This window comes from Sinocyclocheilus grahami, unplaced genomic scaffold (genome assembly GCF_001515645.1).
Source record: "Sinocyclocheilus grahami isolate Dianchi unplaced genomic scaffold, SAMN03320097.WGS_v1.1 scaffold98.1, whole genome shotgun sequence".
Lineage (NCBI taxonomy): Eukaryota > Metazoa > Chordata > Actinopteri > Cypriniformes > Cyprinidae > Sinocyclocheilus > Sinocyclocheilus grahami.
The window spans coordinates 3,210,339-3,228,493 of NW_015505277.1; the positions used below are offsets into that span (position 1 = coordinate 3,210,339).

Below are 18,155 nucleotides of genomic sequence, written 5' to 3' on the forward strand. Positions count from 1 at the left end.
CCGGCGCCTTCATCTGTTCTGCAGTGAGTGCGCTGCTGTTCAGCTTCCACACAGACACTTGAATAGTGGACATTTCTCTAGGTTAACATTAGATTGAGCGGCCATGTAAAGTTGCTAATACTTACATATTTCAGATGATAAGCCCTATATGTGGTGGATGAATGACAGGCGAGTGTTTGGATGTCCTGCCGGATGCACTGTATTACCATAGACCAGTTATTAACGATCTGCGTGACTTTGCCAATGTGGATTTTTTTTTTTTTGCGACTAAGCATCTAAAAATTTTGGTCGACCAATCTTCTTCTGGTCGACTAACGATTAGTCGACTATTAGGGGGCAGCCCTATTAATATGCATATGTAATTCATTGTCATGATTCAACAGAAATCATTCAAAATACTCTCATTTGTGCCTCAAGAAACATTTCTGATTATCAATTTTGAAAAGTTGTGCTGCTTAATATTGTTGTGGAAAGTATGATACTTTTTCCAGGATTCTTGAATAGAACATGAATAGAAAGAACAGCAAGTATTTGAAATAAATTAATACTTATATTTAAGAAGGATGCATTAAATTTATCCAAAAACAATTACCATAAAAACATTTACAGCATTTCAAAAAAATTTCATTAAAAATATCTTTTAAAGAGTAGTGTATATTAGTATATCATTAATTAAAATTTTGCAGATCATTTGACATTTAGATATTTGAATAGGTTCAACACTTGACTTAACATTCAACTGCTCCCTCTGAAAACATTAAATAATTCATTTTTACAATTTACAGTTGCACAACTGTAAATTGTAAAATACTGTACATATGATCTGGTAAGTGAAAAAATACTGTAAAGTAATCTTTACTAGCTAACTACAGAGATGACACCAACAGAAGTTGACAAAAAATATTTAGGGATGCACAATATATTAGTGACCATTTCATGTTGTATTTTAGTTTTGTTTTTATAATGTGAAGCAAGTCATTTTCTAAAACTTTTAACAGTATCTAAAACTAAAATATATGGCTAAAACTTATGTTAAATCCCATTTTTCCTTTCTTTTTTAAAAAGTAATATGATCCAAGTTAAACAGTACAGATTTATAATAGTGGCAATTATAAGATAATATCAGGAAAATTGGCATATCGGCCAATGTTTCTATATCTGTGCATCCCCAGCATCATCTGTAAAAGCAAATACTCAGAATAAAGAAGTATTGAGGTACATTGTCCTAACTTTAATAAAAGTTTTGGCATCACAGGAAGCAAATGACTTCTACAAAGCAATGGACTGAGGGAAGTGTGCAAGCATATCAATATGCAGCCTAACCACTACTAAGCACTGCTGAGAGGTAAAGCAAACACAGCAAGCACAATGAGCCCTCATCTCAGCACTGTGAAAATGCTCTGTAATATTAGAAAACAATATTATAAAGCAACTGAAAGCGTTCCTCACATACTGTAGAGCTCAATCAAAAATCCAAAGACAATCATGAAATTCCTTGAACTGTCACGTACAATATCCTTCAAAGTTACATGGAACCAAATCCACAGGAGGGCTTTCACTTAGAACTACACTGCCGATCAAAAGTTTGGGATCAGTAAGATTTTTTATGTTTCTTATGCTCTTCAAGGCTGTATCTATTTGATAAAACAATACAGAAAACAAACTGCAATTTTGTTAAATATTATTGCAATTTAAAATATCTGTTTTCCATGTTAAAATACTTTAAAATATAATTTATTCCTACGAAGCAAAGCTGAATTTTCAGCATCATTACTCTAGTCTTCAGTGTCATATGATCATTCAGAAATCAATCTAATATGCTGATTTATAATCAGTGTTGTGCTGCTTAAAGGGATAATTCACCCAAAATGAAAATTGTGTCATTAATTACTCACCCTCATGTCGTTCTAAACACGCAAGACCTCCGTTCATCTTCGGAACACAAATTAAGATATTTTTGATGAATTCTGAGAGCTCTCTGACCCTCCCATAGACAGCAATGTAATTAATAGGGCTGTGTATCACCAGCAAAGTCACGATGCGATACGCATCACGATACGGGACTGCAGTGAATTTCACCTCAGAAGAATTTAGTAAAACAGCTATTTATTAAACACTGCATACCATAGGGCTGTTGCTAACTATTGGCAGAGCAGGCAGTTGACCTCTGCATTATGAAGGGCCTCCATAACTGTTCCACAGTACAATAGCCTATAGGTAATGGCATATGTTTCATGTTTACATTATGCCCTCCCCACCAGGTACAATATTCTGATTGCTTGCATCTTGTTTTTAAGCCCATAAATAATAATGTACTCGTTCTAATAAATGTATATTGTAATGTACAAATTCTAATATATTAAAATCCTCTTAACATTGCTGGTAGGTTATCATTGCGCAGATCAACACACTCTCTACGTTTAAAGAATACAAATAAAAATTAGAGGAGTTCTAAACTAATGCGCTGTCTTCACTGTACCTCACGCACACACGTTTAGTCACACACACAGATCACACTGTGCGCGCACACAAACATTATTTTTCACATTAAGACAAACTTTTTAGCGCTGCCCCGCAATTTTATCAATAAAATTGCTTAATCGCTGAAAAGCTATATTAGGTTTCTCAACAAGGAGCTGGTAACATCATCGTTTCTAAAGCAATTAAAGCCACAGCTTCACTGTTAACAGAGAAACGCGGCAAAACAGTGGTAATTCATAAATACACAGCCTCTCTCTCTCTCATAAATGAACAGTTGATAAATTACACTTTTCTGATAATAGAATATTGAAGTGGGGATTGCTAAACTGCAAGCTAACCGGTGTTTTCAGAAAGCAAGCGCATTTAAACAGTGGAGAGAGAGCATGTACACATGGTTGCCAGGTTGACAAAGAGAAGTAACACACTTTACTTTAAGCTCTGTTTCGGGGATTACGTCTCTTTAAATCAGGCAACCCCGGTTCCTCTGTGGCCAGATTAAACCTTGTTGTAGCCTATATATTATGCTCTATTCATTATGTTTTTAAGAAACTTTGCACTTTTCTACTCCGTTCTTGTATTCAAATTAAGCGCGGTCCACTGATGCACACATGCCGCAATATAGATACAGGGACAGCTGTATCGATACTTGTATCGTCAGATCTCTGTGACGATACATCATCGTATCGAACACAGCACTAGTAATTAACACGATCAACGTCCAGAAACGTAGCAAGGAGATCGGTAAAATAATCCATGTGACATCAGGGGTTCAACCGTAATTTTACGAAGCTACGAGATTACTTTTTGTACACAAACGTAACGACTTTATTCAATTCGTCTCCGTGTCACCCTGGTGCCATTTTGGAGAGTATCACATACGTAAACAACGTATGCTGTTCCATGTCATCTGCTGCGCCATGCTGATATGTTTTCTACGTTGTTTACACTTTGATTTGAACGAAAACAACGTATCCGCGTGACGCAGCTGACACAGAATAGCATACGCTGTTTACGTTCAGTGGATACTCTCCAAAATTGAGCTAGGGAGACGCGGAGGAGATGAATTGTTGAATAAAGTCGTTATTTTTTATTTTCTTTGCATACAAAAAGTATTTGCGTAGCTTTGTAAAATGACGGTTGAACCCCTGATGTCACAGATTATTTTACCGATCACCTTGCTACGTCTCTGGACCTTGATCGTGCTAATTTCATTGCTGTCTATGGGAGGGTCAGAGAGCTCTCAGAATTGATCAAAAATATCTTAATTTGTGTTCCGAAGATGAACGAAGGTCTTACGGGTTTAGAATGACATGAGGGTTGAGTACTTAATGACAGAATTTTCATTTTTTGGTGAACTATCCCTTTAATTTTTTGGGGGGGACCTGTGTGATCATTTTTTCAGGATTCTTTGATAAATAAAACAAGGAACAGTGTTTATTCAAAATAGAAATTGTGTGTTACAATATACACTACTATTCAAAAGTTTGGGGTCAGTACATTATTTCTTTCTTTTTTTTAAAGAAATTAATACTTTTATTCAGCAAGGATGTGTTAAATGGATAAAAAGTGATAGTAAAGATGTTTTATTTTGAATAAATGCTGTTGTTTATTTTTATTCATCAAAGAATCAAAGAAAAACGTATCACAGGTTCCAAAAAATATTAAGCAGCACAACAGTTTCAACTGATAATAAATCAGCATATTAGAATTATTTCTGAAGGATCTTGTGACACTGAAGACTGGAATAATGATGCTGAAAACTCAGCGCTGCATCACAGAAATAAAGTATACTTTAAAAGTATATCAAAATAGGAAACCTGTTTTTTGTACAACTTATTTTCTTGTTCTTATCCTTGTCCATAGATCTCAGCTCAATCATACAACTGATTCATGGAAGGTTTTCATTTAAAAACGGGACTGCAGTGAATTTCACCTCAGAAGAATTTAGTAAAACAGCTATTTATTAAACACTGCATACCATAGGGCTGTTGCTAACTATTGGCAGAGCAGGCAGTTGACCTCTGCATTATGAAGGGCCTCCATAACTGTTCCACAGTACAATAGCCTATAGGTAATGGCATATGTTTCATGTTTACATTATGCCCTCCCCACCAGGTACAATATTCTGATTGCTTGCATCTTGTTTTTAAGCCCATAAATAATAATGTACTCGTTCTAATAAATGTATATTGTAATGTACAAATTCTAATATATTAAAATCCTCTTAACATTGCTGGTAGGTTATCATTGCGCAGATCAACACACTCTCTACGTTTAAAGAATACAAATAAAAATTAGAGGAGTTCTAAACTAATGCGCTGTCTTCACTGTACCTCACGCACACACGTTTAGTCACACACACAGATCACACTGTGCGCGCACACAAACATTATTTTTCACATTAAGACAAACTTTTTAGCGCTGCCCCGCAATTTTATCAATAAAATTGCTTAATCGCTGAAAAGCTATATTAGGTTTCTCAACAAGGAGCTGGTAACATCATCGTTTCTAAAGCAATTAAAGCCACAGCTTCACTGTTAACAGAGAAACGCGGCAAAACAGTGGTAATTCATAAATACACAGCCTCTCTCTCTCTCATAAATGAACAGTTGATAAATTACACTTTTCTGATAATAGAATATTGAAGTGGGGATTGCTAAACTGCAAGCTAACCGGTGTTTTCAGAAAGCAAGCGCATTTAAACAGTGGAGAGAGAGCATGTACACATGGTTGCCAGGTTGACAAAGATAAGTAACACACTTTACTTTAAGCTCTGTTTCGGGGATTACGTCTCTTTAAATCAGGCAACCCCGGTTCCTCTGTGGCCAGATTAAACCTTGTTGTAGCCTATATATTATGCTCTATTCATTATGTTTTTAAGAAACTTTGCACTTTTCTACTCCGTTCTTGTATTCAAATTAAGCGCGGTCCACTGATGCACACATGCCGCAATATAGATACAGGGACAGCTGTATCGATACTTGTATCGTCAGATCTCTGTGACGATACATCATCGTATCGAACACAGCACTAGTAATTAACACGATCAACGTCCAGAAACGTAGCAAGGAGATCGGTAAAATAATCCATGTGACATCAGGGGTTCAACCGCAATTTTACGAAGCTACGAGATTACTTTTTGTACACAAACGTAACGACTTTATTCAATTTGTCTCCGTGTCACCCTGGTGCCATTTTGGAGAGTATCACATACGTAAACAACGTATGCTGTTCCATGTCATCTGCTGCGCCATGCTGATATGTTTTCTACGTTGTTTACACTTTGATTTGAACGAAAACAACGTATCCGCGTGACGCAGCTGACACAGAATAGCATACGCTGTTTACGTTCAGTGGATACTCTCCAAAATTGAGCTAGGGAGACGCGGAGGAGATGAATTGTTGAATAAAGTCGTTATTTTTTATTTTCTTTGCATACAAAAAGTATTTGCGTAGCTTTGTAAAATGACGGTTGAACCCCTGATAAAAAAAATTTAAAAAACTGGGTATTACATATCATAATATAATAGACTGTGAAATTCCATAACTGATGCATTGAACTGTCAATGTCAGATCAATGCATGGCATAACACTGACACATTTTACACCCCTACTGATCATATCATCGGTATGTAATTCCATGAAATGTGTATGTGAAACTGGAGGACGTTTGTATAATTGAAAGAAACTGAACAAACAGAGCAGACAACTCGGCACTACGAAAATGCAACACTGAGACAAAACAACTTATGGTTACATATCCACATAAAACAGCTTGCTCTAGAGATGTCACAAGTCAATAACAACACTAAAAAGATACTATTTTACCAATTATGGAATAGTGTCAATTCCACAAAATTGCCATGCCAGTTGCATGCCATTATGGTACATGCCGTTATTTTAATTCAATTTCTTACAGAGATAGTTTAACCAAAAAATAAAGATGCGGTCATCATTTACTGCTCATTTAATTCCAAACCCAATTTGACTTTGGTTAATTTCGAAACACAAAGGAAGATATTTATGAAACTTGAGAGATTTCTGTCCCTCCTTTGAAAGTCTAAGTACCCAAAAAAAGAGTAATGAGGATCAGTAAACGATGAAAGAATGATCATTTCTGGGTGAACTATCCCTTTAATAATTATGAAAACTTAAAGGAGTCCCAATAATGGAACTTCTTTGGTTTTAATCGTCAGATTTCACTGATATTGGTAACATTTTGGTATTGTGACAACCCTAGCTTGTTCATTCAGTATCTATATATGTAAAGCAGCAAAGTCTGTAAGCCGACTACAAAGAACAGGACTTTGCACTGAGATATTACCGTATTGGTCCGAATATAAGACAACCCTGATTATATGACGACCCCCCTTTTTCCAGATGTACCTTTTGGAAAAAGGCTTTTTAAAAACCAAATCTTGTTTTTTCTCAGTAAAACATATTTTGTCTTCAATTATTTTCATATTGCATATTTTTCCTATTTTCATTTTTGTTTTGAAAGTATGGTAAAAACTGGTCAAATGTACCAACAATCACATTTAAAAAATATACACTTTTTGATATACCATAAAAAAAAAAAAACCGGTAGCCCATCTGAATTAGGACATGTAGGCTATCCATCTAATAGCAGCCTACCAAAATCTTATTAACAGTAGAAGTTAAATCTTACTGTAGTCTTCAAATCTGGGTACTGTCTTACGTTTTAAAATCACAAAGGGAGTTTGGTCGCGATCTTTACAACACGCATTTACGTATTTGGCGCCACCTATTGTTGTGGGTGTATTATTGACATGTCAAAGTCTAGACCCTGAATATAAGACGACCGTGTTTTTTCAGATGTATTTCCAAGAAAAAAACATTGTCTTATATTCGGGTCAATACGGTAAATTTTTTTTATAGAGAGTAGTGATTCTGAGAGAAATATTCTGAGCTTAAACAACAGTAACAGAGTTCTACACAGAGTGAAATGTCAGCAAATAACCCCATAGATACAATCATACCTTGCTAGTGGAGGCCTTGTATGTCGTCTTCAGCTTTTGGGAAAGTTGACTTGTGCTGTGACTTGCTGTGCACAAGAAATGACAAGATTATGAGTGAAAAATACGACAAATTATACATAACACTGTTAGGTTTTAAGTTTTCAATTTCATCCACACCAGGTTTCAATGTTTCTTCAGTTCTTCCAAACCAGATTAGAAAAACCATTTTTATAGACCTCACTTTTTTTTACAAGAGCACTGTCAAGCTCAAACAAAAAAGGGCCCCATTCTACTGTAAATGTTTGTCTAAGGAGAATATATGGCGATATGATTTTATGTTCCTGTTAGAAATGGGTGTAGCTGAAACAGTCAAACCCCTTAATTAAAGAAGAAGGTGTCCACAAACATCTGGCCATGCAGATCTACTGATAAATCAATAGCAAACTGCACTTAAAACATCATCATGTCATGTGAGGACATAGCTTTAGGCACAACGTTAACAAATTATTCTCCCTGAATCATCAAAAAAAAAAAAAAATGTCATTATTTATTCAAAAGCTTGCTCAATGATCTGATATAATGAATGCAGAAATGAAACAAAAGCTAAATGTCAGTTTTGTTTTGCATGTACCTTTTGTTTTCAGGGCTCCTTTGCTCAGATCGCCGCCATCAACAGTCTGTCCTTCTCCAGCCAAACGTTCGTTTAGAGATTCAATCTCTCTCCGCACTGCACAAGAACAGAGCGTATAATATGGCGGTCGCTGATAAACTGAGCAAATCACTAATTGTGTCACATTTACAAACTATGTAAGGGATAACGTACATTCAAATAAACCCAACAGTTTGATGAGGACCCACGTCACCCTGAAGGAGCTTATACCTCGATACTGACTGTACATTAATCTGCTTGTTACATGGCAATTTACCATTTAAATTATACATTCATTATTTAATACAAATCAATTGTAATACCGAAAACAATTAAGGATTCAGATCTTGAGAATGCTGTGAGAATGCTACTTGAGAATGCTATATGACTGCTCAATTAAACCCAGTTCTTCTTCATGTGCAAGGACTGTGTTGTCATCATTCAATTAAATATAGTAAGGCATGTAAACAGAGTCCAGACGTGAAAACAGCATGTTAAAAATGTTGGAAGCTAATTGGTACTACTCACATTCTAAGTTTTCAATGTAGAGATTTTCAAACTCCCGTTCAATCTGTCCAAACAGGTCCAGTAAGTTACTCCTTAAGGCCATCGGCAACTTGGAGTCCTAGATATTGAATCAAATAATCCATGTTACACATACTCAGAGAATGCATTATCAAAACGCCTTCAAACTTAAATTACAACAAATGAGAAATGCGGATTTTGCACTGTTCTACTTTGTACATTCTAACTATTTAAAAATAATGTTAACACATAAAAATAAACTACTAAAACACAAGAAATGTTGAAGGGATCTTGCTAATAGTTTCTTTTTAAGAGAAAATATAACAAACACCAGAAATCTACTAATAAACTATATACATTTTCTTGCTGTTGTAAAACATTACATTTAAAATGTTATGTAAAATATTCAGCTGTTCTGAAACTTTACATAAAATAGATTGCTGTTCTGAAACTTTACATCTAAATGTTTACGTAAAATATCTGTTATTTGTTAATTTTTTTACGTAAAAAAATATCTGTTCTAAAGCTTTACATAAATATCTTGCTGTTCTGAAACTTTACATCTAAATATTTACGTAAGATATCTTGCCTAGCAAGATATTTATGTAAAGCTTTAGAACAGATATTTTTTTACATAAAAAAATAAACAAATAACAGATATTTTACATAAACATTTAGATGTAAAGTTTCAGAACAGCAATATATTTTAAGTAAAGCTTTAATACAGCAAGGTATTTTACGTAAACATTTAGATGTTAAGTTTCAGAACAGTAAGATATTTTATGTAAAGCTTTAGAACAGATAGATATTGTACGTAAACATTTAGATGTAAAGTAGGGCTTAAGATATTAAAACTTAACATCTAAATGTTTTTTGTAAAATATCTTGCTGTTCTAAAGCTTTACTTAAAATATCTTGCTGTTCTGAAACTTTACATCTAAAAGTTTACGTAAAATATCTTGCTGTTTTAAAGCTTTACATCTTAAGATAAAATATACTACAATTCTAAAAGTTTGCATGAAATATCATGCTGTTCTTAAAACATAAAATTTCTTGCTGCTCTGAAACCTTACATTTAAACATTTATATTAAATATCATGCTGCTATAAAATCTTTTTTTTTTTTAAATAACTTAATGGTTATGTTAATGTTAACCTAAACTTTGCGTAAAATATCTTGCTGTTCTACAGGCTTTTAAGCCTCAGTACAGATCATTTCTGTCCTAAATGCATAATTTATTTTTGAGACAGAGAGCAACCAAATATTACTAAGGATAGAAAAGAACTGACAGAAAATAATCACAACAAAATCTGAAAAGTAAAAAAGTAAAGAGATCTCTATTCAAAAACATAACTAATCTACCAAATCAACTTACCTCCATTATCAAAGATAAGAAGTTCCAAGTAAAGTCTTTCAGCCTGATTAAAACTACACAAAGAAAAGCAATCCACAAACAAACATTGCTGTTGTGTTGTTTAGACTAGCTATGTCCATATTAACTACTCCAGACAACAGTAAACCAATGAGAACAGTGTAAAAGTGAAGTCAACTACTCTCCATTCTATCAGTACCACATGCACTTATGTGTCAGAGAGTGAGAGAGAGAGAGAGAGAGAGAGAGCGTTTTTATAATCGCAATTAACAAACAACAGCTTGTCGTCTATTCTTATAAACCTGCTCAATCCTAAAACTTGTGGTCACCATAGCAACTGGACATAATGACAGCATTGAGAGGGTGAAAGGCGGTATAGTCTAAATCCAGAGAACGGTTTACAGTAGGGACTGCCAATCAGAAATGACCCTACAGAGGAATAGACGGAACAATCGAACCCCAGCGTGGGCCGCTCTTTAAAAATGGATGAGGCTATGGACCATAGAAGAGTACAAACCATAGATACCCTCCAAGGAGTATCAATAAATCAGATGACCAAATGGCATCATGTCTCAAGTCTGACATGAGTTAGACTACTCTTAAAGGGGTCGGTCCTAAGACGCGATTTCATGTTTTCCTTTGTCTTTGGAGTGTTACAAGCAGTTTGTATATTTATAAAATTTGTAAAGTCACAAAGATGAACGTCTCAAACCCAAAGAGATATTCTTTATAAAAGTTAAAACTCATCCACGCCTTCCTAAAACGCCTCATTTAAACACAACAAATCTACTTTGTGGGAAGATTTGCATAACACCGCCCAAATGTATAATGCAAAGAAAGAAGGCATAACTTTTATTCTAACTGTAGTATTATTGCTGCCGCCACCATGTCGTGGAGACGCTGTGTGTTTCCAACTATGGTGAGGGGCGTAACATTTCCGTCACACGCTTGAGGTATTCGGCCAATCACAACGCACTGGATAGCTGGCCAATCAGAGCACACCTCGCTTTTCAGACCGATGAGCTTTGTAAAAATTGACGCATTTCAGAAAGGCGGGGCATAGAGGAGCAACAATAATGTACAGTATGTAGAAAATAATGTAGTTTTTGAACCCTAAACCACGTAAAAACATTGCATTACACCAAATACACAAAATAATGCTCGTTTTAGCAACACCATATGACCCCTTTAAGAATTTAACTTTAACATTTTGTTTGTGTAAGGAATGTGCAGAACTCATAACAGACTCATTTAGGACAAACGTTGTGTGTTAGAGGATGTAAATTCCTGGGATATGATACAGTACCAAACAATGACAAAACTACTCATTGACAGAAATACTTAACTCATGTCATTTGTTCACCAGGTATAACATGGACTTTGAATGTGACATTTAATTTTTATGACACCAGTATTCAAACCCGTTTCTTCCAAACCAGAATCACTCTCAATACAGACACTGATCCAGTGTTATTATTTCTATTTTATGTACAATTTGTCTTTCAATTCAGTTTATTTTTTTGTTATTTGTTAGTTTTACTTTTGGATTTCAGTATTCTAGGGATGTCAAAGTTAATAAATTTGTATATTAATTTATTAATTTGTTTTTATTTTCAGGGCCAGAAATGAGTTTTTCCAGTGTTATCTAGCAGCATTTTTTGTTTCCAATGTTATAATACACCTAGAATGAAAAAGTAAAATTTTGATTAATTTGTGGTCACTTGAATTTTATTTCATTACTTTTATTTTACTTTTGCTGTTCCTTATGTTTGTTTTTTTTAAGAAAAAATAAATACTTTGTCATTTCCATAATAACACTTAATCAATCAACATTGGCTTCCTGCAACACTGAACATGTCTGATACACTGTCTCCTGAAACAGTTAAGATAATAATAATAAAAATAATATTTCTATTTTATTTACAATTTGTCTTTTCAATTTATACATATATATTTATATACATGTAATCTAGTAGCTTTTTTGCATTTTTAATGTAAGTGGGTTGTAGGCATTTCCAACTTTATAAGACACCCAGAATGAAAACCTAGAATTAAAATGAATTTTTAAACACAACAAATCTACTTTGTGGGAAGATTTGCATAACACCGCCCAAATGTATAATGCAAAGAAAGAAGGCATAACTTTTATTCTAACTGTAGTATTATTGCTGCCGCCACCATGTCGTGGAGACGCTGTGTGTTTCCAACTATGGTGAGGGGCGTAACATTTCCGTCACACGCTTGAGGTATTCGGCCAATCACAACGCACTGGATAGCTGGCCAATCAGAGCACACCTCGCTTTTCAGACCGATGAGCTTTGTAAAAATTGACGCATTTCAGAAAGGCGGGGCATAGAGGAGCAACAATAATGTACAGTATGTAGAAAATAATGTAGTTTTTGAACCCTAAACCACGTAAAAACATTGCATTACACCAAATACACAAAATAATGCTCGTTTTAGCAACATCATATGACCCCTTTAAGACTTTAACTTTAACATTTTGTTTGTGTAAGGAATGTGCGTCGATAACAGACTCATTTAGGACAAACGTTGTGTGTTAGAGGATGTAAATTCCTGGGATATGATACAGTACCAAACAATGACAAAACTACTCATTGACAGAAATACTTAACTCATGTCATTTGTTCACCAGGTATAACATGGACTTTGAATGTGACATTTCATTTTTATGACACCAGTATTCAAACCCGTTTCTTCCAAACCAGAATCACTCTCAATACAGACACTGATCCAGTGTTATTATTTCTATTTTATGTACAATTTGTCTTTCAATTCAGTTTATTTTTTTGTTATTTGTTAGTTTTACTTTTGGATTTCAGTATTCTAGGGATGTCAAAGTTAATAAATTTGTATATTAATTTATTAATTTGTTTTTATTTTCAGGGCCAGAAATGAGTTTTTCCAGTGTTATCTAGCAGCATTTTTTGTTTCCAATGTTATAATACACCTAGAATGAAAAAGTAAAATTTTGATTAATTTGTGGTCATTTGAATTTTATTTCATTACTTTTATTTTACTTTTGCTGTTCCTTATGTCCTAAATACTTTGTCATTTCCATAATAACACTTAATCAATCAACATTGGCTTCCTGCAACACTGAACATGTCTGATACACTGTCTCCTGAAACAGTTAAGATAATAATAATAAAAATAATATTTCTATTTTATTTACAATTTGTCTTTTCAATTTATACATATATATTTATATACATGTAATCTAGTAGCTTTTTTGCATTTTTAATGTAAGTGGGTTGTAGGCATTTCCAACTTTATAAGACACCCAGAATGAAAACCTAGAATTAAAATGAATTTATGGCCATTTTAATATTATTTCATTACTTCGTTTTGGAGAAAACAATTGCATTTTATTTTACTTTTGGAATTCCTGATGGGACACTTGGCGCTCTTTTTTGTGGTTGTCCTTTTTCTATATCAAATCTTTTAGTAATCATCATAAATCATATATCATTTGAAAGCTTAGAAGCCCAAGATTCATCCTGTGAAAACCATTTTGAAATAGGACATTGCATTACCATGGAAATGGTACTTTAAAATATTTTGCCAGTCTCCTCCCCCTTAGTGGGCGGTGTTAAGTGTCATATTACAAAATGCATTACGGTCTTTTAGAATCAAACCTTTTTATAATCTTGACAAAAAACATATCATTGGAAAGGTCTGAGCCTCAGGATTCCATATTGTGTGATAGAAGTAATATTGACAGAGAAATCTAGACATTTGTGACAGAAAAATGCATAAAAAAAATTCAATGGAGTTTGGATGGCAGGCACCCGGTGGCTGTTTATGGTATAGCGCACTAAATAAAATCTCACAGGAACCTCCATTTTTTTAATATTAACTTCAAATTTGGAACATAACTTATTTAGACATAAGGCTTTACTTTTATACCAATTTTAGAGTAAAACCTGTTACGTAAAATATTTATTATATATAAAATAAAATAAAATTAATATAGTGCATTACAGTAAATTTAAACTACCATAACTTTTTGATACTTTAATAATAACACTTAATCAATCAACATTGGCTTCCTGCAACACTGAACATGTCTGATACACTGTCTCCTGAAACAGTTAAGATAATAATAATAAAAATAATATTTCTATTTTATTTACAATTTGTCTTTTCAATTTATACATATATATTTATATACATGTAATCTAGTAGCTTTTTTGCATTTTTAATGTAAGTGGGTTGTAGGCATTTCCAACTTTATAAGACACCCAGAATGAAAACCTAGAATTAAAATGAATTTATGGCCATTTTAATATTATTTCATTACTTCGTTTTGGAGAAAACGATTGCATTTTATTTTACTTTTGGAATTCCTGATGGGACACTTGGCGCTCTTTTTTGTGGTTGTCCTTTTTCTATATCAAATCTTTTAGTAATCATCATAAATCATATATCATTTGAAAGCTTAGAAGCCCAAGATTCATCCTGTGAAAACCATTTTGAAATAGGACATTGCATTACCATGGAAATGGTACTTTAAAATATTTTGCCAGTCTCCTCCCCCTTAGTGGGCGGTGTTAAGTGTCATATTACAAAATGCATTACGGTCTTTTAGAATCAAACCTTTTTATAATCTTGACAAAAAACATATCATTGGAAAGGTCTGAGTCTCAGGATTCCATATTTGGTATTTTGAGATAGAAGTAATATTGACAGAGAAATCTAGACATTTGTGACAGAAAAATGCATAAAAAAAATTCAATGTAGTTTGGATGGCAGGCACCCGGTGGCTGTTTATGGTATAGCGCACTAAATAAAATCTCACAGGAACCTCCATTTTTTTCATATTAACTTCAAATTTGGAACATAACTTATTTAGACATAAGGCTTTACTTTTATACCAATTTTAGAGTAAAACCTGTTACGTAAAATATTTATTATATATAAAATAAAATAAAATTAATATAGTGCATTACAGTAAATTTAAACTACCATAACTTTTTGATACTTTAACTTTTTTTGCGATAATCTGCTGATTTTCTTCTTTAAAACGAGACCAACCTTATGTCTGTATTCCAAAGTGTTCATAAATTACAACAATTTAAGTTTGGATAGTGCACCTGCATGCCTATTTAAAAAAAAATGGGGGGTGACAGTTAAGAGGTTAAGAAAAAAATGTTTTCATTTACTTTTTTGATTTTTCCATAATAACACTTAGTTAATCAATCAACTCTGGCTTCCTGGAAATATAATACATGTCTAAAATACATTATGTCCTGAAACATTTCTCTTTTTAAAATTCAACTAAATTCTAAAACAACAGCAAATTGGTTCAAAAACAACATGACACGTGTTTGCACGGATACTTCCATATCCCAGCTGTCATGATTTGGTGGTTACCAAAAAAAAAAGGTTAAGAAACAAATGTTTTCATTTACTTTTTTGATTTTTCCATAATAACACTTAGTTAATCAATCAACTCTGGCTTCCTGGAAATATAATACATGTCTAAAATACATTATGTCCTGAAACATTTCTCTTTTTAAAATTCAACTAAATTCTAAAACAACAGCAAATTGGTTCAAAAACAACATGACACGTGTTTGCACGGATACTTCCATATCCCAGCTGTCATGATTTGGTGGTTACCAAAAAAAAAATTGTTTTACAAACAATGTCACAGAACTGGCTTTGTGTCATTCTTGACTGTTCACCTGGGCAGGACAGCACGCTCACACAATAGAGTTCATCAAATGAAAACCACGAACTTCAAAAACCGGGATCTATACGTGCTCATGCGAGTTTCAGCAACGAAGAGAAAAAAACAACGTACCTGTCCCTCCAGCATGTCTCTCTGCATGCCTGGCCTGTCCTGCTCGGTGCTGTTGGTCCTCCTAATGGAGAGACTGTGCGACTTGCGCTTCTGTTTGACTTGACGGGCGGCTGCGCTGTTTCCACTTTCAACAGGCATCACTCCTCAGTGACGTCCCTCTACGCACTTCCTACCTGAAACTGAGCAATCAGACGGCAGGGTTGGCCTCATCCTACAGCAATGGAGGAGTAGAATGTGTCCTTTGTTGGACACTATGCTGCATACTCTATTTCTGTATGTGATGTGTAAATAACAAGTTAAACATTGAGGGAGGAAACTTAAAGTAAGCCTTTGTCGATGACATACTGGAGGTATATGCTGCCTTTACTAGGGGTGTAGGTTGATTTAATGCTAGTTTAGCATACATCATAATAAAATTGAAATGTTCAAAAGAAGCTTGAATAGAAATGTCAAGATGAATCTAATACATTTTTTTTTTCCCACAGTGAAATACGTCCTGGACATTTTTGACAGTATATATATATATATAGGCTTATATATTTATAAATAAATAAGTTAATGAATGTTTGAAAATAATTATTTTAATTTCTTTTCGCATTACAGATTACAGAAACAACAGTATTTTTCAACATTTATGTACTATTATTTCCTTACAATAATAAGAATGGGATCTTCTTATACTGCACTAACAAAACAAAAAAATCATATTACAATAACCAGAACATAAGAAGAAATTAGCTTAATTATCATGAAAGTCATCATTAAGATTTTTGCATTATTGACATTTTCTTAATGCAAAATATCATTTCTTTTTTTTCTTGTCTTTTTCGAGTAAAATATGACTTGGACATTCCTTTTGAAAACCCATCATATTTGCATTTTTAGATGAAGCGATGGATGTTATTTTAAATGTAAAAGGAATATGTTAAGCGAGTTCATGAAGTGTTAAATGAAAAGTTAATCTCAGGCGAGCAGGCCATTATCCACAATAACATACAGCAGAAATGTTAATGTCAGCCTGAGCATCTTAACAAGTCATAAAAATTAAAACATAATGCTAAATAAAGGGCATGAAAAATAAAAAATACAAATACCAGCCATGGAGTGATGAAGAAGATCTCAACAGGAAGCCCAGGGCCGCACTCCAGCACTGAACACAAAACAACACCATCTATCGGTTCACAAACATGACAATGAAGAGAGGAAAAGCTGCAGGCATGGAGTGACAGCATTCTCACAAGCTAAAATAACAGAGAGGAGGTGGACGGATGGAGCAGTTTGAGCTGAAGGGGTTAGCGTGTGTGAACAACTCATGAAAGAAAAAAAACATGCATGAAGTATATGCACCTGCAGCATCATGCAGTTCTGTCATGCAAACTGTTGTGTTGGATGCAATTCTTCCCAGATAGAAATCATTACATTAGCTGCATCCCAAACGACGCACTATACACTACAGCACACTATGCACTCCGCCGTGTAGGCTAGTGTATATAAGGTTATTTCATCATTCACAGCCTGAAAGCCCCTTTGTTTTTGAGATGGAGAGAACATTACATTTTTGATGAAAGAAAGATTACAAAATACAAACTTTTTTTTTTTTTTGGTTCTGGAATAATATTTACTTATAAATAGTTCATAGGAAGACAAGCAATAAATAGAAAATGAATATCAATTTTGGTTTGAAGTTGACAAAATAAAACATGATCCTAGTGAAATTTAGATTTAAAAGAAACATATCATGGGAAACAACAGTTATGTTGCTGTTATGAAATAAAAACGTTTGATGTACTACACAGACGAGCTCCAATTATTGTACTAAGATAGTACCATTGTATACACACACACGCCTCATACCATGTCTCAACACTACCATGTAAACAAAGTCATGGTATATTGTCCAAAAATGGCAATATGGAAGTAGCATGATGTTTCTTCATACGTTTTAAAGTGTTTTACAACGTACAACTTCCTGCAGATCACTTATGAAAACATGACTGCCACAATGTCAAAAAATGTCATCTTTTATTATTCTTGTCTCACAGCGTATAAAATCCCTGAATCACACACACACACACACACACACACACACACACATGCACACGCATGTACAAAATGGGAGCTATATCATACAGTTCCAAAATCCAGCGAAATGATCTGATCATAAACACACACACAGACACACACAGACACACACAGACACACACACATACAAAATGGGAGCTATATCATACAGTTCCAAAATCCAGCGAAATGATCTGATCATAAACACACACACAGACACACACACACACACACAGACACACACACACACAGACACAC

General features: G+C 34.0%; 1 protein-coding gene across 1 annotated transcript in view; it reads right to left on the reverse strand.

Moving 5' to 3' along the window:
* Positions 1–18,155, reverse strand: part of LOC107588100 (WD repeat-containing protein 37-like) — a 45,263-nt gene that overhangs the window by 26,067 nt on the left and 1,041 nt on the right. The window contains exons 2-5 of the mRNA XM_016276110.1: positions 15,837–16,015; positions 8,638–8,734; positions 8,092–8,187; positions 7,482–7,546 (exon numbers count right to left, since the gene is read on the reverse strand). Coding sequence (XP_016131596.1) covers positions 7,482–7,546; positions 8,092–8,187; positions 8,638–8,734; positions 15,837–15,974 — 396 coding nt within the window. The 5' untranslated portion in view covers positions 15,975–16,015. The remainder of the gene's footprint in view (positions 1–7,481; positions 7,547–8,091; positions 8,188–8,637; positions 8,735–15,836; positions 16,016–18,155) is intronic.